Genomic DNA, 21,458 nt, shown 5'->3' with positions numbered 1-21,458 from the left:
CTTGATTTAGTACACGGTTGATGCAAAAGATTTAAAATCATAGTTGCTTATGGTTAGAAGTATCCTCTTATCGGGAAATTATCCTTTCATGTTAGCTTATGTTTTAAATTTCCACCTTTAACCATTTTTTTTTCTTTTTTATCTTCAAGATCTCTCTTTACATTTGTTGGGAAATGATCCTTTCATGTTATCTTAATTATGTTTTAATTTTCGCCTTTAACCAATTTTTTTTTCTTCTTTTTTATCCTTCGAGACCTCTCTTTATATTTTAAGGGTCAAGATCTTCGCATTATTTTCTCATGTTAATTTTCACACAAAAAGATATCTTAATTTATTCTGTGATAAACATACACAAATGAAAATGACATTTTTTTGACATTGTTAGCATTGCTTGATCAACTTACATTAACATTCTATACATATTGGTACAATTCAAAATAGGAATCAATCTTTATTTTTTTTTGTAAATATATTTGTGCTCCAATGATAATTTGATACGACGTAATGAGAATGTCTAGGCACCAATATAAAAAATAGTTTACTAGACAGTCCTCTGTATCATTCATAAACTCTTATATCAGCATACACTCTATATTTTTATTTTTGTTACATACTTACTTGTTACAACTTAGTTGTTGCATACTTCCTCTGGTAATACAGATTAGATAAATTAATTATCCAATAAACCTGAAAAAAATATTTTTATTTATATATAATATAAGGTTGGAGGGAGTATTCTGATTTTATAGTGGGTAAAATATCACACTTTTTAAAAATAATAAAAGACTACGGTCAGAAAAAATAAAAAAATATTAAGAGACTAACTTTCAAAAAAAATAAAATAAGAGACTAATGGGCCTGGGCCAAAGTTGGAGTCCAAGTAGAGTGAACCCAAGAAGCCACCCCAGGAGGTTCATTAGGAATAAGAGAGGTTCTTTTTTTGTAGAATCCCCAGTGATTCATAAAATTCATACCAAAATTGTCCAGCTGAACAAAAAAAAATTTATCCATTCGAATGCGTGTTTTAATTTCCTTCGTTCGGTGGTGTAAAATTTGGAGGTAAGGGATAAGAATCGCTCTCGAGAAATATTAATGCACATGTTGTAGCCAAAACCAACAATATACTCCCTCGCCTCCGCCTTATGGGGTCAAGAGCCGAGCCAAGCCAAGCCGTATTGGTTGCATGACTTCAAGTGGATTAGGTTTAAGGTGACAAAAATTAATTTTGAATTCTCGTGCAAATTCAATTGTCCCTTGCTAGTTTAAATAAAAGTTTTTAGAGTATGTTAACTAGTATATCTAGAGCATTAGTTGTGAAAATATAAATAAAAAAAGATTTATATTGTTATGAAACTAAAAATAAAAATAAAAATAAAAATAATATTAAAAGTAATATTTTTTTAATATTGTTTAAAGGTTAACTACAAAAATTTCAAAACAATTTGATTATATTTGTACCTTAACTAATACTGCAGCACTAGTTAACATTTTTCGAATTTTTATTTTCTTCTTAGAAAGATCCAAAATGAAAATAATACTAGTCAAACTGAACACGTTCAAAAGCCCATACAAATATCTCCTTAATTTCTAAAAAAGAAAAAACACACGTGCACCGGTGTACGGTTTAATTCTTAGCCGGAATATTTATTTCCCTTTTTAGATATTTAGGACGTTATACAATACTACATTGACTTGACTATTTTTGGGTGTGTGCATAAGCATAACCGACCTCAATTGTTGATTAATTGGCATTGTTGTTACTAATCTTCTCAAAGATGATGATTCATATATTTTGGACACAAAAGAATTTTTTTTTTTATACTAAAAATAAGATGTTCATTCATTCCAATAATTGATAGAATACATCAGATGTAGATGTAAATATAAATTCAACTTCGCTAAAAACAATAAAATATGAATCTGCGAACAAACTCACAACATCAAGTTAATAGGATACAACGGCAAAATGCCTACAAGTAATATGATAAATTTAAAGTCACCAGAATGTCCATGCTTTCGGATCTGTAACGTTGACATCCAAATCATTGATTGAATCTGCAATTGATTGAAATTGATCTTTCAATATGAACTAAACAAACACCGTAAGACGACGGATAATCCAAAACGCCGCACCAATCGGACGACGACCAACATACTGCCGCACTTAGACGACTAAAATCACAACAAAAGAAAAAAACTAAAAAATTTGGTTATGTAAAAATCACTTATTAAGATTAAACGGGAGGAAAATAAAATGCGGAGGAGGTGATTTTAGGCCAAAAAAGACCTAAAATCACCCCTCACCACTCAAGAAAGAAGGAGGAGGAGACTTGAAGAGAAGAAGAATTAAGGCCGCCGCAGAGAACGAGAGAAAAGAACTAGGTGGACACAAAGAAAGTTGTTGTTTTAAAAGTATATCCACATTGCTTAAAAAAAATATTTATATCCACATATAATAAAAAAAAAACACATTATAATACTATAATACTATTAACTAGTATTTTATTTCACATATTTCTTTATTTGTAATAAATAGTCCAGCAATAATTTCAGTAAAAATTTCTATTTTCTATTTATCTTATATTCTTTCTATATAATTTTTTAAAAAAAATTTAAGTAATATTACAATGAAGGATATAAAACTTGCAACGTGGTTGAATTGAATAAGGATAATTTAGTAACTTTGATGGTAATAAATTTTAATATATTAGTAATAGATATAAATAAAAATAAATAAATATATAGATGTGGGTATGGGGCGATGTGGGTACTAAGGTACCTGTACCCGCTCATTTTTGTGGGTAATTACCCATACCCGTACCAAAATATGGGTTTTTACTCTACCAGTTATGGGTATTTTTCGTGGGTACCCACTGAGTATAAGTCAAATTGTCATCTCTAATTGGATTTTGGTTCAAAAAATATAAATGGGGCGAGTTCATGGTAGGTATCAATGTCCCTATTACCCGCCTCAACCCTGTCTTTTGAAATCGAAGAAAACTCAAACTCAGCCAACTCGAGTTTTCTCTGTCAAAGCGGGTAGGGTTTGGACGGGTACCCACATATATGAGTTTTATTATCATGCCTACGTCCATCTTCATATATAATGCAATGTTCTGCCAATTGAGTTAAGTTGACTAGATATTTTAAGTGCATATTTGCATTTCATCAATCAAACTAAGAACATAAAATAGAAAATGTCGTAAGCATTTTGTCTCAATAAAACGTGCCTAAACATAAAAAAAAAAGCTGGCCTACCAATTCCATTACATCATGTGTGGCACGTGTGATTTCCACTCCGACAATTCCTTCTCAAACTTTTTAAGACATCAAAATCAAATCTATATTCCATTCCATTTTTTCCTATAACATACTTTATAGTTTATACTATAAATATCACTAGCTATAAACAAATTAATAACACATTCAAGTATATTCAACAATTTCTTAGCCAAACACATTATTCTTCATTAGCTATATATTTGTTAACGTATCTAACAATGAACTTGGAGAATGAATCTACTACTAATTCTCATGCAAACACAAAAGCAAATCCATACACTCACAATCACAAGAAAAAAACAGGAAGAAAGAAATTCAAGCAAACAAGGCACCCAATTTATAGAGGAATTCGTCAAAGAAATGGAAAAAAATGGGTGTCTGAAATTCGTGAACCAAACAAGAAAAAATCAAGAATATGGCTTGGAACTTACGCTACACCTGAAATGGCAGCTATCGCACATGATATAGCTGTCCTAGCATTTAAGGGCACTTCAGCAATATTCAATTTTCCTAATTCTATTTCTCTTCTTCCAGTTTTGAAATCAACTTCAGCTAAAGATATAAGAGAAGCTGCAAAGACTTTTACAAACACTAGAGATGAGACTAAGTCTTGTTTGGTGGAATGTAAGAGCCAAGAAAGTGTTTTTAAGGGTGATAATATTGAGATTATGAATAATGATATTGATGAGTCTAAAACAATGTTTTTTGATGAGGAGGTTTTGTTTAATATGCCTTGTTTTTTAGATAATATGGCTGAGGGTTTGCTTATTACACCACCCTCTATGAAGAGTGCATTGGATTGGGACAATCTTGATTGTGAAATGGATTTGACATTGTGGGCAGATTGAATATAATTTGGCTACATTTTTTTTTTCAATTGATTTGTAGTGAATTTTTCTCTTCTCACCCCTCGTGTTTCTTTTCCACCCCTCCATTTTCCATTTTTGTCTTTGAATAAACACGGGGGTGGGTGGGAAGAGAAAAATTCATTTGTAGTTAGATGAGGAATTAGACTCTTCTTTGAGAAATTTTTGTTAAATATATATTTCACCGAAAATTTCAACAATTCAATTCCTACGAAAAGAAATGAGTGGTTGAGATTCTACTATATAAATTTACACAAGCAACTCTCTTTACATTTGGTATGTTTAAAAGGTTAAATTGATTTTTTTTTGGTTGACGCGAAAGATTAAATTGGTCAACTATTACAATTTGAAGGACTAAAATCAAGGGCGGATTTGGGTATTATCGTGCCCTGGCCCTGCCACGATTTGGGTATTATCGTGCCCTGGCCCTGCTTATCGCTTCATATCAAAATAATACTCATAATGTTTCTATTTCTTTATTGGGTTTGTTAACAAAAACATCATTGATGTACAAAAAAAAATAGCATCGTTGAAATTCACCCACAATTTTGAGGTCTTAATATATAAAGATCAATTAGAAATAGCTATCGACCAAATACCAAGACTATGACTACATATCAATCTCCCAATTTAGATTTTAGAATTCGAACAGTAAGATACACACTTCAAATTCTAAAACTGAAACGGATATTTATGAAAAAGTGGGAGACACGAACGATTTACCAAGAAAATAAAAACACCAATTTCAATAAATAGTTCATGTAAACAAAAACAAAAATGGTGGCTCTTCGCCCCCGAATTTCTCACACAAAAATACTCTAACAAAAGATATCTCCCAGTTCCCAATAAGATTTATACTACCGAAAAATATATTCCGATAAAATTTGAACTACCTAAAATATATCCGGGTAAAATTTATACTACAAAAAGATATCCCTCGATAGATAAAGGAACATAAGAACAATTCTGAACAATTTAAGGGAATGAAGAGCAACCATAAAAAAAAAAAAAAAAATTGGACAGCCCAATTCAACCCATATATATTGCTGGCCTATTGAACCAGCCCATTGACAACTCTAATTAAGATGTGATAATATAAGTGAGAATTTTCGGTAAAAAAGATGATAATGAAAAATAATTGAATATTTGTACAACTTATCAATGCAATCCGATTAACTTTCTAAAAAACAGTTCTTGAAAAAGATTAAGAAGCACGCCCAGTGGGACTCGAACCCACAATCGCTTGATTAGAAGTCAAGCGCCTTATCCATTAGGCCATGGGCGCCTTGTTGAAACTTCTACTCTTTGTAACTATAAAATAGTATATCCATTCATAAGCAATCAACAAAGCTGTATGTTGTATAAAATATTAGAAGCAGATTTTTGTAAACATTAAGAAATTACTTGCCTATTTCTCAAGAATTTATTTAATGTGCTCAACTAAAATAACTTGCACTATACATAATCATGTTTCTTACGATTGGATTAGAAAATCTCATGTTATTTCATTTAATTTAATGATGATTTTTGTTTTTTATTTAGGTCTCGTTTGACCCTACTTATTTTTTACTTTTTTTCATCTCCTTAAAAGTAGTAAAGAAGTAAAAAATTATGTTTGACTTAATTTCTCCTTATTTTTTACTTCTTTACTTTATTTCTCTAATTCTTTTAAGGAGAAATATGACAAAATATAATTTTTTTCTACTTCTCTATTTCTTTTAAGGAGAAGTAGAAAAGTAAAAAACAAGTAGAGTCAAACGGAATCTTAGTAGTGAAAATTAACTTCTACACGTAAGACATATTATCACACGTATGGATAAATCAACATTCTACGAATGGAATATTTTTTAATAAAGTTGGAGTTCGAAATCAAAATTTCTTATTATCCAAATTAAGAGAACTAGACTATTTGTCAAAAGAAAAAAAAATTGTGATATACATTTTGTTAAAAAAATATAGATGGAATTTGTGATATATAAAGTTGTGATTCCATTATTTCCTAAGGATGGAGTTTGTCCGGTTTGTCGTAAAGTGTGTCTTGACACTTTTGGGGACCATGCAGCACATTGTAGGGAGCTCTCAGATTTCAAATACAGGCATGACTTAGTCAGATATGTGCTTTTTGATATATTTAGGTGTGCGGGAATCTCTGTGAAGAAAGAGGCACCTGTGAACTTCTTGACCGACCCACAAGAAGGGAGATCGACACTTCGCCTAACGGATGTTCTCGTGTTTGGATGGGTAGGTGGGAAACATGCTTGTGTGGATTTGATTGAAGTTTCCCCACTTGTACGACTAGGGGTTGCAGATTTTACTGTAGGACAGACAACCCTCAAAGCTGCTTCAAGCAAAATGTCCAAACATGAGAAAACATGTTCTGACAATCAACACATTTTTATACCGTTTATATTTGACACTTTTGGCTTTCTAGCATCAGAGGTTGTACACCTTTTAAACAGAGTTCAAAAGGTCATGCATAGTAATGTTGTGTCGCCTAGGTCGATAAATGTAGTTTTTCAAAGATTGAGTTTTGCTATCCAAAAAGGTTTAGCGGCGCAGCTTGTTGTCCATCTACCTTCTGTTCATATGTAATTATTATAATTATAATATATATTACTAAAAATATATATATATATATATATATATATATATATATAGAGAAAAAATAGTAAAATAATAATTCAAATTTGAAATATAATCTCTCTTTCTACATTTCGCGTTGTTACGTGTCTGTTGTAACAAATCTAAATAGTCTGATTTCAAATAAACAGATAAAATACGATACTATTTTTGCAATAGAATCTGATACATCTTTCTACTAATTATATGTTCATGACAATATTAATGTTGTATCAAATTAGAATTTGTATCCTTTAACGTTAACAATAGTAAAGTATAAAGTGAAAAATTAATGGTTGTTATTGTAACAATCACGTGATTTGTTAAAACGAGTCATTCACTTTGAAAAATCGAATCATCAGATCACTGTTGGAAAAAGAAAAAAACTTGACTTTGCGCATAAGCAAAGCCTGTACCCGTCAAATATAGGTTGCTTGTGCCATTTTTCCAACATGATCTTTCATTTCTCCAAGTAAAAAAAATCTACTAACCCTTCACAGTGGAATTCATGTACCTATTCTTTGCAAACCTAAATTCACGCACACTCACAGTGTATTGTAGTACAACCTTCTATGATTGATTTAAGAAACACAAACATGTTGCCATGTTGGGCTTTTTAAGAAATAAACCAATTATGAGCAACTTTATCACCGATTGTTTTTCCTAGACTATGAAGGGGAGTTTCGCTATGTTAGATCCATATATTGGATTAGAGAGAGTAATTATATAAGTGAAGTGGAACACTATATTTTTCCTTCAAAACTTTAAAATATTAAGTTTAAGAATTTTCTCACTTGTTCAACTTCAACTCTTTTATTTAATGCGAGACTTTAACTCGTATTTGAGATATCACAACAACTTCTTGATTGCTTCTTAGTCGGACATTATTTATCTCGCGGTCGAATTCTAGATTATTGGACCCTCTTTTCCTGATAACTAGAGAGTTAATAAGAAAAAAAACTTCTTGATTGCTTAACCATAAGGTGTGTTGGCTATTTTGAGTTTGTTGTTGAAGTTGGCTTACTTGGCAAATCGTGGTTGCTTGAAATTAAGGGATGTTAGCAAAAAGAAGCAGCAACAACAATTTGACTGCTTACCATTAAAAGATTAATTTGCATAAAAGATTGAACTATTTTGTTCAAAATGGCACATAAAGTTGAGGGAGAAATATACTGTCAAATTTCATATTTGGATTGCTAATTAATATGCGTATGAATCTTTATTTTAAAAGTTAATGAGTTTTTTTTAGGACGAATCGTTCGAGAGAATTTAAGTTCAATTTCTTAGAACAATTATTAGTCAGACTTTACTTAATTCACAATCAAACTCTGAATTATCAAGACCACCTTACCATGGAAACCAGAGAGTTAATACCCAAAAAGAAAAATTAGTTTAAGAGATGAAGATTTTCAAACACATTTAAAAATCTAACATTCTAAAACCCAAACAATGTCGGACTCAAATACAACTTTAATGTTCACCCTCACGTCTGGTGTGGGTCTTGAGTCCAAATTTCACATTATATAATTCTTAACATAACTCTAATACTATCTTAAATGAATTTGAATCTTATTCTAAAAATTAATTCAAAAGATGAGTGTCTAAACATTTATACATCAGCAATCCAAGATCAGACACAAACAATGTAACACTTCAATTCAACTTCAACATGTTCAATTTATAGAGGAATTCATCAAAGAAATGAAAACAAATGGATTTAGATTTAACGCAGTTACTGCGTGGACGTGGTAACTGTTGTTGACTGTTTTATAAAAAATAAATGATTAAGATTAAACACAGTACTATCAAATTAGACTGAATAAATTTGAACTATTTGATCAAAAATCTTCGGTTGAGATCAACTACTGCATGAAAACAGTATATCAACCAATCATGATCCGAAACAAATGGGTGTGTCAAATTTGTGAGAAACTAAATTGTATCTTTATTTTATTTCAAATTTCAAACATGGCCTTATTTTATTTTTAGAAACTGGAATAACCTATCACACTTAAGTCTCTAAATTTAGAGCTTAGATAACACAACTACAGTAACTTTTAAGTCTTTAAATTTAGAGCTTAGCTACCACAACTAACTTAATTGGTTGACTTTACTATTCACCACACCCGATTGAGTAAGCAACAAGCAATAACCTCTGCATCCTTGTTCTGTCACATGGTGAGAATGATCTAAAGTGAGGACCAACAGTAAAGCTATCTTGTTTCAAGTTTTTGGGAGAGAAAAAAAAATTAAAATAGAGAATTAATTTTTATTTTAAGGTAATATATAAACTTTGAGAAAATATGAGCATTTAAATTATGAAAAGTGGAGTATTTTGTTTGGTAACTGGTGATTAGATCGGTTACCTAACCTTACTAGAGCGTTCAAAATAAGTTATAGACTTCCCACCACTATCAAGAGAGGCCCAAATTTAGGTTATATCTATGACAAAGCTACTACTATCTCTCGGGAACTTATACGATTTTATACTCATTGATTTTATTAAACACTGCAAATTAAATGTACTACAAATTATCCGCTATAAGTCCATCACCTATATCTTCAATGTTAGTATTCTAATGGGAATTGGATCATCTATTGCCTCATTTGTTCATCCCTTCTTCATGCTCTTCATCCAACTGTTGATAAAATTAGTTAATTAAAAGAAACAATTTTGAAGAGAAAGAGATAAAAACATTAATGAACGGATGAAATGATGACACCACTAATAACATAAAAGAACGAGTCGAAGAGGACCCATATCCATTATAATGACTACTCAACACAATTACTATTGATGTTTCAATTTTTTTGTGTGAAAGCTAAATCAGTCTATACACAATATGAAAGTTTCTTAGATACAAGTCTGAGCCTACAAGGTATGTAAAGATTCTTTACAATAGGTACATGTATAGCATGTCCATCCAACTATTGAATTCCAATAATTTAGAGATCCAAATTGCATGTAGGCAAAATTGCATTTAGTATTGCAGTCATAATAGATCTGATCGTCTAATCATGATCAGACGTTCTACATTGGAAAAAATTGATCAAACTGTATAACTACTATATATCTAGAGCGTCCGATCTTAATCAAACGATCATATATATGTCCTAACACCATGATTGCATGCAGTGTTGAGTGTGCATCCGATCCAAAACCATAATTTAGTGCACATGGTTAGGACATGGAGAAAAAGTCCAGCCACACACCCACAAATCTAATCACTTCTTTTATTCACATAGCCCAAAGGAAAAAGCAAGTGAAGGAAGAATAAAGGTTCTTCCATATATGATCATTATGTTTTCTGATTCATACATAATGAGGCCAAATATCACACTCAAATTTCTATAGGTAAAAATAAAACAAACAAGGACGCTCCATTCATGTGCCACAAGACAATGGAATTAGACAGTTTTTTTTACTGTTTGATATAAAGAAGTTGGTCCATGGTGGGTCAATAAAATGAAATGATGTAGTACCTTTCCTAAGATTAAGCTGTGGATACTGTCCCCTACAACTTTTTTTTTCTTATAATTGATTATCTCTAAAACACGTAAACATATATGATACAGACACTGACATGTTCATATCGGTAATTATAATGTAATAATCAAATGTAACTATACCTATCAGTGTCATGTCGGTGTCTGAGACTGATAAGTATTAGAAATCACGCCTCAATCTGAAGTGTCGGTGTTACATAGTTGATTATTTGCCAACATAGCAATGAAATGAGTCGTGGGGTTCTGACATTTGACAGATAAGACAGTGAGGTAATTTAAAGTTTGAACCATAAATTTTGCATATATAAATTAGGCTCCTAGTAACAAGCTTTACTTCACAAAAATGGTAGTCATGGAGGAATTCAAGCACTTTGTGATTGTTAAGTTCAAAGAAGATGTAGTAGTGGAAGAGCTCACAAAAGGGATGGAAAAATTGGTCTCAGAGATTGATCTTGTCAAATCCTTTGAATGGTATGTTTTATGCATTTACCTTATATCTCACCTTGCACTCTAGATCAATATTTTACTCTAGTAAATATAACTATATAAGATATTGCGCCCGTGACAATGCTTCGGTCACACTATGATCTTAGATATTACGGAGAATTGCAGTCAAATATTGTTGATGCAACATTTAATCTTGGTGGCGATGCAATTTTGGTAATATAAAAAGGACAAAACTTATATGTATTTCCTTAAAAAAAACATAATGTCGCGACTTAGATCGCAGTCGCAGACCTTTTTTTAAAACCCTGGTCACGGTCACGTGCACGGTTTCATTGTAATCTGTGATATTTTATAGAGTTATAGTTAAATATGGTCTCGGTTGCAGTTGAATCATCAAAAAGTTGTTTTTGTGGCTGAGATCTTGGTCTCGGTGTAATTATTTTACACTGACGGTGTATATGAATTACTCCTTATTAACAGGGGACAGGATGTTGAAAGCCTAGATGTATTGAGACAAGGATTCACTCATGCTTTCTTGATGACATTCAACAAGAAAGAAGACTATGCTGCATTTCAGAGCCATCCAAATCATGTTGAATTTTCTGAAAAATTTTCAACAGCTATTGAAAAGATTGTGCTTCTGGATTTTCCTTCCACCCTTGTCAAGCCAGTCAAGGAAGCAGAAGCAGAAGCAGCAGCATAATCTTGAAGAATGAAGATATTTCTGCAATAAAAATTTCATCTTCAAAGTTGAAAACATGTTATTATGTTAAGTGTGTGTGAATGTGGTTCCTTTTGCTCTCTGTGTTTGTAGTATTGTGGCTTTTGAATGGCTAAAGAAACTATTTTTGTCTTTTAATCAATGGATGGTTTTGACTTTTGAGAGTTGGTATTTGGTAATGCTAACTTTCACTAGATTATGCTTTATGCAAATATGTATAATTAGTACATTTTATGGGGACTTGGACAGTAAAAAAATTCTAAAAAGCACATAAATTGTAACATCAAAATGCATACTTTTAGACCAATGTAGGTTTTGATCCAATTGATAAGATTCAACTCAAATTCTACAAGGACCTAAGTTTAAACCCCGTTATAAATTTAAATGCATTTTGAGTCTTGAAACATTATCCGGCCTAGTGAGTCATCCGAACCAAATTCACCGGTTAAAAAAACTTACTTTTGTGCAATACAAGTGAGAAATATCATACTCACTTTTCAAACTACATAAATAGGCCCACTCCGAGGTAAGTTATACTAACGGCTCACCGGTATTTAAATTGTTCGAAATTTTAACGATGAATGACGTTGGTCATTGAAAATAGTTCATGATATTCCTTTTTGTAGTGTTTGAGATAGTGACCTAATTAGGGTCGATTTGACAAAAACAATAGAAAATTGGTGATGTCCTTTTATTAACCTCAAGAGAATATCATCATCGCTTGCTTGCCTTGCCTAAAAGTGAGAAAACAGAAAAAGCAACTTTAACAAGGAAGATAGATAACATCAATGTTGTGGAACATGCATAATATGATGAAAAACAATATTTTATGAAGGATGGCTCCAAGTATAAATCCACGAATTCATACAAAAGGATAGTGCACAAAAAAGGTATTTAACCAAACTTTTTAAATATTTTTTCCTGTGTATCTTTGCGCACAATTGTATAGAGTATAGACTAATCTTTTGAATTTTATGAAAACCAAATTTGACGATAAATTCTCCATAAAAATTTTAATACTGATGCATGTCCAAATCAAAAATCGAACTTAAAACCTTAATTATTTAGAAGACACTTGTGTTATCTCATTTAAATGATCTTCGATGTAATTAACCAACCTTGATGCCAACTTGGAATTTCAAATATGACCATCCAAATTTGAAATTTCCAAACAGTGTTGTCTTGTTCATATCATATCTATGATTTTTTTTTTATAAGCAAAAGTTGTATTAATAAGTAATACAAGGAGTACTCAAAATCTTACAATACAACACAACAGCTCTTAGAGTTTTTTAAGACACTTTAAAGATTGTGTGAGCCAATCTATAAACACAAAGTTACTATATCTACCAGAGCAACCTATAAACCAAAGCCAAGATTGAATTTGATTTGGCCAATTAACTGTCAACATTAGGTACTCCCCCTAAAAACAATATTATTCCTTAGCCTCCAAATACACCAAGTTGTAGCTAACCAAATCAAATGTTTTACCTTAGGATCCTTATTCAAATGAATTAAGTTACCAAATGAAAGAAAATATTTTCAACCTTCATCCTCATAATCTAACTGAATGCCTAGCCAATTGAAGATTTTATTCCAAACTTGTTTCACGAAAGTGCAGGAAAAGAAAATATGAGTGCAGTCCTCATCCTCTATGAAGCAGAACACACTTGATAAATCATGTGAATTGGTGAGGATACCTTTGGAAGCAAGACTGACTCTTGTTGGAAGTATCATGAGAAGTAGTCGCAAACCAAAAACACCTACTTTTGAGGGGATATCATTCTTCCATAATTTGTGCAAAGCTTCCAATAACTGGTTTGAATATTCATTGCTGCTCTCTCATATTGCAGAAGCATCTAAGTAGATTTAACAGAAAAGTTACCTTCCTCACCCGGAATTCAACGCCATTTATCGCCATCGTCTCCCGTTATCATAATACCATTCAACAAAATTTGCAGCTCTTCCACTTCTTTCATCTCAAATTCGCTCAATTCCACACTCCAAAACCAATTTCACTGACCATTATCCGAAAATCTGTCTGCTACAACAACATTTTTAAAACATTCTATTGCAAATAGATTCGGATAAAACTCCATAAGTGACACGTCTCCAACCCACTTCTCTTTCCAAAAGCTGATCGACTTACCATCTCCCAACACACCTAATATTCTTAGGAAACCAGCATCAGTTGAGTCACCCACCCTCGCCACATCACGCCACCAAATAGAATCAAAAGGTCCCATCTTGTTTGTTTCCCAACTCAACAGATTATCAAAACTAACCTCATACCAAAACTGCAATAGACCAGTCCATAAGGCATCAGGATATATATGAGAAGCACATTGATCATTGAATGTCATCCATTGAGTACTGTATCCATCTTGTAACTAGATATATCTATAACTGAAATTTACTTTCCATAAATATAAGACATATAATTACGCATAAATAAAAGATAAACGGACAATAAGTTATATTGCTAATCTTTTTTTGAAATATTAACTTAAGTCAAATTTAAAGTGTTAGAAAATATATTTATCATCAACATCTCTACATATTACAACCAAGACATCAAATTCGAGTGTTTTTTTTAACAAGTCAAAATGATATATATATATATATATATATATATATATATATATATATATATATATATATATATATATATATATATATATATATATATAATGAACTTAATGAAGCTTAGAATCAAAAGGTCTCATCTTGATTGTTTCCCATCTCTACATTTTGTACTTCATTGTCTTCAAGAATATTTTCACCCAAGACAATAATCCCTCAAAAATTTACAACTCTAACTGAAGCAATAATATGAGAAATGGGACCGATTCAACCGTATGCGCCTCGTGGCTACCAAGAAGTTCGTTGAAAGGGAATACATGATGGAAATGTCTAATCTCGCATCAAAATTCAAGGTATTAAGTTAGAGTTTCCAGAAATTTTGAATTATGCACTTGTCTTTGATTTCTCATAAGGATAAGTGGTTCCTCAATCATGAGTTTATATTGCATTTGTGCAAATGAAGAGAGGTTCTAGAGGGATATGATTGAAATAAAAGTCAAGTGCTCAATTAAAATTTATAATTCATTGAAATGACCTTAGACAAAGTATTGTTTATCTCAACCTTATCATTCTTGACAAATAATTGGCACTTTCGCTCTCAATAATTGAGCCCTTACTCACTTCATGTAGGAATAGCTTGATAATTTGATACACGTACATTTGGATCGGTTCCATTTTTCAATTTTTTGCTTCATTTGGGTTATAAGCAACAATGGTAGTAGAGTGTTTTTTTGCCCTTATATTAATGATAAGAAGAGTGTTAAAGCTAATTAAGTTTATTTAGTGCCAGTTTGGCCTTCTTATTTTTTACTTTTCTTCTTTTTTTTAAGGAAAAGTAGGGTCAAACACAATTTTAATAAAGTTATTAAAATAAGAAGTGTCTTTTTTGATGAAAAAACACAATATAAGTGACTTAAAAAAAGAATTTATTTTTATAAAAAAAAAATTATGATAATTATCTTTTTTAAGTTGTTATTATTAGTATCTTTTTTTAAGTTTGTTATATTATTAGGATAATTATCTTTTAAATTTAGATGATCATGAATTTATGATAAGTTAGTTATTAATCTATTTTACCAAACAGATTTAACTTAAGAGTGATAATTAAGTTCAAAAAAATAATAAATACCAAATAATTTTAACTTTAAGTTTAAAGCTTTTATTTCCAACTTTTTTGTTAAAGTAATTTTTAAGGCTTAAATAAGGGAGTCAAACGGACACTTATTATTTAGGCTGTGTTTTACCTACTTATATTTTCTACTTCTCTACTTATGGGTCAAACAAAATTTTGATAAAATTCTTAAAATGAAATTTTATTTTTTATTTTTTATTTTGTAAGGAAGAAAACACAATATAAGTGAATTTTTTTTTTAAAGAAAGAGTTTATAATAATTATCTTTTTTTAAGTTGTTATTATCTTTTTTAAATTTGTTATTATTAGGATAATTATTTGTTATTATATTTTTTATCTTTGTTATTATTATTTTTTTATGTTTATCCAAATATTGTTTACATCGTTTTTTAAATTTGTTATTAATAAGAGTTTGTTATCAATAATAAGATAATTATCTTTTAAAAATATATCTCTAAATAGTAGTATATATTTTTTTATTAAAAAAACATAATTTCATAAGTCTATTATTTATGATAAATTTATATTAAAATATTAAAACTTTTATAAAAATATTTCATCAAACAGATGTTATGTACAAAAAAAAATTATATTTTTCAAAATATATAAAATTAATTAGTTTTATTGAAAAGATAAGAGTAATTGAGGAGAGTATAATTAACAAATCGTACCCTTAAAATAGTAAAATAAAAACATTAAATTTGACGTGAAAAAACATTTAAAAAGGAACATTTTTAGTGGGAGTGGTTATGGTGCATAAGCTTTTTCCTTATACACCATGCATAAATAATGAAAATTGCTTAACGCACTCCCCAGATTGCTTAGCGCACCCCCATATGCTTAGCGCGCCCCCCAATTTTTTTCGCCCCCCAGTTTTTTCCTAGCACGCCCCCCATATTTTCTCGTGTGCCCCCAGTCCCCCCCCCCAAATTTCTAGCGCTCCCCCATTTTTTTTTCTCCCACAGATTTCTAGCGCACCCCCTAATTTTTTTTTCCTCCCCTAGATTTCTAGCACGCTCCCATTTCCAATTAAATAATTACTTTTGTTCCTTTGAAGTACATACTATAAAAACCCATTTTAAATTAATTGTGTTGGATGATTATATAGCCATATTTTAATTTAAAATTGCATACTAAAACATGTACTGTAATTATGGTTTAATTTATCACAATTAACATAAAAACTATTAAGTACATCTAATGATTTTGGATTACAACCTTCTGAAATCATTCCACCACAAAATTGTTTTGGCATGATTAAGTACATCTAATGGTTTTGGAGTACATATCTCTGAAACCATTCCATAGCAAAATGGTTTTGGAGTACAGATCTCTGAAACCATTCCACAGCAAAATGGTTTTGGTATGATTTTAGTTTAAAACTAACTACTAAAACATTTAACCATACATAATACTCTGAAAATTATCCTTGATCAATAAACTAAAATTCAATTAATCAAAATTAAAAAAAAAATAAAAAATCAGGGGAGCGCTAAAAATCTAGGGGGGTGCGCTAAGCAATCTAGGGGGACGCGCTAAGCAATATGATGATGCGCTAAGCAATCTGGGGGACGCGCTAAACAATCTGGTGTGTTTATGCATGGTGCATAAGCACCATAACTTTGCCCCTTTTTAATCCGAGGTATGTACTCAATCCCTTTAATTATTTTTTTTGTTTTTGTTTTCAAGGCCAGTTCAATCTGGTTCGGGGTCAATTCTAATATCAAGTGTAGTTCTAGCCCATTCCGATCGCAGTTGCGGGGAATCGAACTGTGATACTCCCTACCATGTTCAGCGCCAATCACAACTGAACCAACTAACACCTTCATACGGATCTATATATTATATACTAATTTTTGCTTTTTATTTAGTTGGTCGAATTAAAACTTAAAAATCAACATATATCTCTTATTGAGGTAGCAAATTTAGATAGAAAACTTATTAACCTTTGATTAATAAAAATAGACGGTTGAAATTTGATATCTCAACTCATGTAAATATATGCAGGTACCAGTATAGTGACAAAGAGAGGTTTAAGCAAAGTACTTGTTCACTCGCTGGTGTTGTGCTTGCTATTGGCTATCTTACTACCGGTATTAAAGATGATACCATCATTTCATAGTAAATTCATAGCAAAATATGGCACAATGATGATGGACTCAGGGACGGATCCAGAAACTAATTAAATAGGGAACTGACCATTTTTTTATAAGAAATATTACATAAAATTTAATTGTAATTTATATGAATAGGGATCAAATTATACCGATATAAAATTATTTTACACTGATTTATTTATTGGAATTAATTTAGACTATAAGTATACATACAAATTAATAATAATTATATATAAAAAACAACTTTGAAGATATAATATATACACCATTGGGGTGGGAGGGAGGGGCCGAAGCCCACCCTTGCCACCCCTTAAATCCGTACCTGACTGTCTCATTATTCCTGTTTTCTTCTTTCAATTGGTCGTGGGTGGCATTGCAATAGATCACCCTGTTAACAGCACCATCTATTCAATCTTATACATTCTACTGCTATCAAGTGATTCAAGTGTAATATCGGTCGTAGAAGTGAGTTTTGTTTCATGGAAAGCTGCTATCGCCATTTTGATCTTTTGGGTTATTGTGATCGCAAAAATTGCCAATTATAACAGGGAAGAGATCTATAATATATAGATATTGTAGTTTCAAACAGAATTAAGACATTGATATCAATTATTATGAGCCTTAACATAGTCTACACTGGTTATTTCATAATCCGTAGTATACTTAAGATTGTGAACTGAAGTCTGGCTCAAGTACGTCAATTGCTCAACCGCCCCTTAGTCTAGTGCTCGTGACGTGCTACGGGACCTCCACCGTATCGGGGGAGATCTTTAATCCTACACCGGTTAATGATACGATGGTTTACGGTATTTATAATTTCATTTTGAATTCTTTTGTATGGATCAAACCAGCTTTGAATTATTTTTATTAACAATATATAGTAGCTAGCTAATCTTGTTTATTTTTATTCATTTGTTTCATAAATGTGAGTCTCTTGATATTATGGGTGTTCTTTGCAAATTGTTCATCCCACTTTAATCATTTGTTAGTAGTTAATCTCTGTAGTTATAATTTTCTTGAGCTCTTTTTAGCCCTCTTTGCAATAAAAAAAATTATGTAATTTCTCTAATTTATTTTGCATTCTCATCTTTGTTGGTGAAAAAAAACTACAATTTAAGTATTTAACCAAAACATTACTACTCATGACTACACTATTTTGAAGTACCGACCATAACCAACCAACAATATTTGTTTAGTGGATTCTTATGATGTACAGTTATTTTTAGTCACTTTTGAAAAGAGCATAGAAGAATAATGTGGTCAAGATATTGCTCATTAGCAAGATTCTCACTCAACTTTATTCTCCTGTAAAGGCCAAAAGTTATTCAACTACTACCACCACAGCAGAATCCCTCAAAGTTGATAATAATTTAAAAAATAATATCGTTTAATGTAATAGTATCAATGTCAAATATTGATATGTGACCAATACACTAACACACCTAATTCTAATTCGAGAAATATTTGGGGTTAAGATATTTATAGTACTTTTTCCTTTCATATGACAAAATGTTTGGCAGAAATTTCGAGTGAATAAAACACAAACAAATGGAAAATAGATCCCGAATGGGGTTTACACACTAACAAGGGTTTATAGTAGAGAGTGCCCAGTTTAAATCTCCGCCCTTCATTTTTTCTTAACTTTATCTGTTACTAGTATAAACTAGTGTTCAAGATTTCGTTGGACCTCCACCGTCACTTGAGAGGATCCCGTCTCACACAAGCACAACAACCAACTAGTATTTTGTAATTAATTATTCAAATTTCTGTCGGCTAATAATTTATTGTATGTTTTCTGTTGTTGAAAAGGTCATCCAACTTGTGCATTACAAATACAGTACATGTTAAGGAATTTAAAAATGAAAAAACATGTTTTAAATTTTTCTTATATATGAAACTTTAGCAAATATTTAGTACTATGACAAAGATGATGTTAGAAGAGTTGGTAATAATATTATTCTCTCTAAGAAGAATTTTTATTTGAGTTTCATATCATATTCAAATAGCCTAAGTCATGATATACTTTAGGTGATAGAAGTCAAAATTCTAACTACAATAGCTTAAAAAAAAAAAAAAAATTAGCATGTAATATCCTTTCAAAAAGAAAGGTAATTAAGAAAGAAAGAGTCAAGGCAATAATGAAGAGAAAAACAAAACAACATGAAATAAAAAATCAAGTTCCATTATATTATGTGGTTTTACAAGCATAAATCAACAAGGAAAATTCAACACTATCTTTATCTTTCACTTCCAATTTCTCCTCTAACCATAATCTATTATCCAAACCACTCCTAGTCCTAAACATAAACACAGCATAACCATTAACACCTTTAAAAAACCAATTATGAACATCCCATAATAAATCCACTAATAACCCATCAACAAAAATTGTTTGATTCCCCCTAAAATTCCACTTCAACCTCTTCACACTAATCACAATCTTCTTATCAATAAAAACATTCAAAACATGTGATTTATTATTAAACCCTTCATTTTCATCAATACATTTAATCAAAATATCATGCAAATTTCCACTCACACAAAACTTAGCCTTAGTTGAAAAATAAAGTGTGTTACCTGAAAAATATTCACTTCTTGAAAAAAGTGAAACTTTAGCCAAAATGGTTTTTTTTTTCACCTTCTTTATTAAATTTTCTTCACTTATATTGTCACCTAAAATAAGACCAATTTCTGAATCTACTAAAATTGCAACATAAAATCCATCAATAGGTTCAGGACTAGTTTCATATCTTGCATTTGAAAGATCCCAAAAGATTTCAACTTTTGAATCATGAAAATGTTCCATTTCCATAAATTTGCTTCCTTTTTTCTTTCTGAAAAGCCTTGAGTTTGTGTTGAGTATGAATGTTCTTGAAGCTAGTGAATCTTCTTCATTGAAGATTATTTTGAGTCCTTGATTTGATTGGCTTTTACACCATGTGACTTTGATCAAAATTTGTTTTTTGTTGGAGAGGATTGTTTTGTAGATTGATGAGATTGAGTTTAGTGTTGAAGGTATGAGATTTTGAGATATGCAAGATTTTGATGAAGAATGTGACACATTTACTGCATTTTCACTAAAACAAGAGATTATGTTTGATATATTCATGTTGGAGATGAAAAAATGATATGCAAGGTTTTAAATTGCAGCTGTGTCGTGATTCTCAATATTGCATAGAATTGAAGATATTAAAGGTTAATTGGTCTCGATCACGGTCATGTGGCCGTGATAGAAACGTTACGACAAATAAAAAACTTTGATGCCACGGATCAAATTGTGCTCGGAGGATTTTGGAGACATTCAAGTGTTTGGTTTTATGGAAGAGAATGAAAATGAATGAGAGGAGGCAGGGTAAGACAATCTTGTTTTGTGATAGGACTATTACATTATCATTTGTATTTAACATGACACTCTCGTATCTCTTTCATACCTTATAAATTATGGGATTTAGATTTAACACGGTTACTGCGTCACACAATAATTGTTGTTGGCCGTCTGATCAGAAATGAAGATCCGAGATCAAATATATTATGTAAAAATAAAAAAAAACTGAGCTGTTGGATCACAATTCGATGACTGAGATCAACTACTACATGCAATTGTGTGTAATTGTTACAGCAGCTGATCCAAATCCTAAATTATATAATTTTAATAATGGTCCAAAATTATATAAACTCTAGCCGGCCCTATTTTCTTTTTCTCTGAGTTTCTTCTTCCTCTACTAGTTAGGGGTGATTTTAGGTCATATTTGGCCTAAAATCACCCCTCTTCACATTTTTTCTTGTTGTTTTTAATCTAAATAAGTGATTTTTTACATAGATTAAGTTTTTTAGTTGTTTTTCTTTTTTATTTGTGTGATATCGTCGTCTGAGTGCGGCGTTTGTGTTGATCGTCGTCTTGGTACGACGTTGTTGAATTCTCCGTCTTGTTACGGTGTTCGTTTAGTTCATATTGAAAGATCATCTTCAATCAATCATTTGGGCATCAACGTTGCAGATCCGGAAGCATGGATATTTCGGTGACTTTAGTTTTATCATATTATTATTTGTAGGCATTTTGCCGTTGTATGCTATTAACATGGATGCTGTGAGTTTGTTCGCAGATTCATCCTTTTTGTTTTTAGCGATGTTGAATGTGTATTTTGATCTGATGTACTATATCAATTATTGGAATGAATGAATAT

At 31.1% G+C, this 21,458-nt stretch overlaps 3 protein-coding genes and 1 non-coding gene across 4 annotated transcripts; 2 read left to right on the top strand and 2 right to left on the bottom strand.

Moving 5' to 3' along the window:
• Positions 1-3,500: 3,500 nt before the first annotated feature.
• On the top strand, positions 3,501-4,130 carry LOC123896527 (dehydration-responsive element-binding protein 1B-like). The gene has a single exon (XM_045946903.1). The coding sequence runs from the start codon at positions 3,501-3,503 to the stop codon at positions 4,128-4,130; it is 630 nt and encodes a 209-aa protein (XP_045802859.1).
• A 1,230-nt stretch (positions 4,131-5,360) lies between these two features.
• Positions 5,361-5,433, bottom strand: TRNAR-UCU. Its single transcript has one exon. It is a non-coding gene; the product is annotated as a tRNA-Arg (tRNA).
• A 5,149-nt stretch (positions 5,434-10,582) lies between these two features.
• LOC123895492 (stress-response A/B barrel domain-containing protein At5g22580-like) lies at positions 10,583-11,606 on the top strand. The gene is made up of 2 exons (XM_045945853.1): positions 10,583-10,745; positions 11,202-11,606. The coding sequence occupies exons 1-2, from the start codon at positions 10,618-10,620 to the stop codon at positions 11,422-11,424; spliced, it is 351 nt and encodes a 116-aa protein (XP_045801809.1). The 5' UTR covers positions 10,583-10,617; the 3' UTR covers positions 11,425-11,606.
• A 7,831-nt stretch (positions 11,607-19,437) lies between these two features.
• LOC123895491 lies at positions 19,438-20,660 on the bottom strand. The gene has a single exon (XM_045945852.1). It carries the CDS (start codon positions 20,381-20,383, stop codon positions 19,463-19,465), a length of 921 nt encoding a protein of 306 aa, XP_045801808.1. The 5' UTR covers positions 20,384-20,660; the 3' UTR covers positions 19,438-19,462.
• Positions 20,661-21,458: the final 798 nt, after the last annotated feature.

The sequence above is a fragment of the Trifolium pratense genome, linkage group LG7 (genome assembly GCF_020283565.1).
Source record: "Trifolium pratense cultivar HEN17-A07 linkage group LG7, ARS_RC_1.1, whole genome shotgun sequence".
NCBI classification, from domain to species: Eukaryota; Viridiplantae; Streptophyta; class Magnoliopsida; order Fabales; family Fabaceae; genus Trifolium; species Trifolium pratense.
This window is presented reverse-complemented; position numbering and strand designations above follow the sequence as displayed.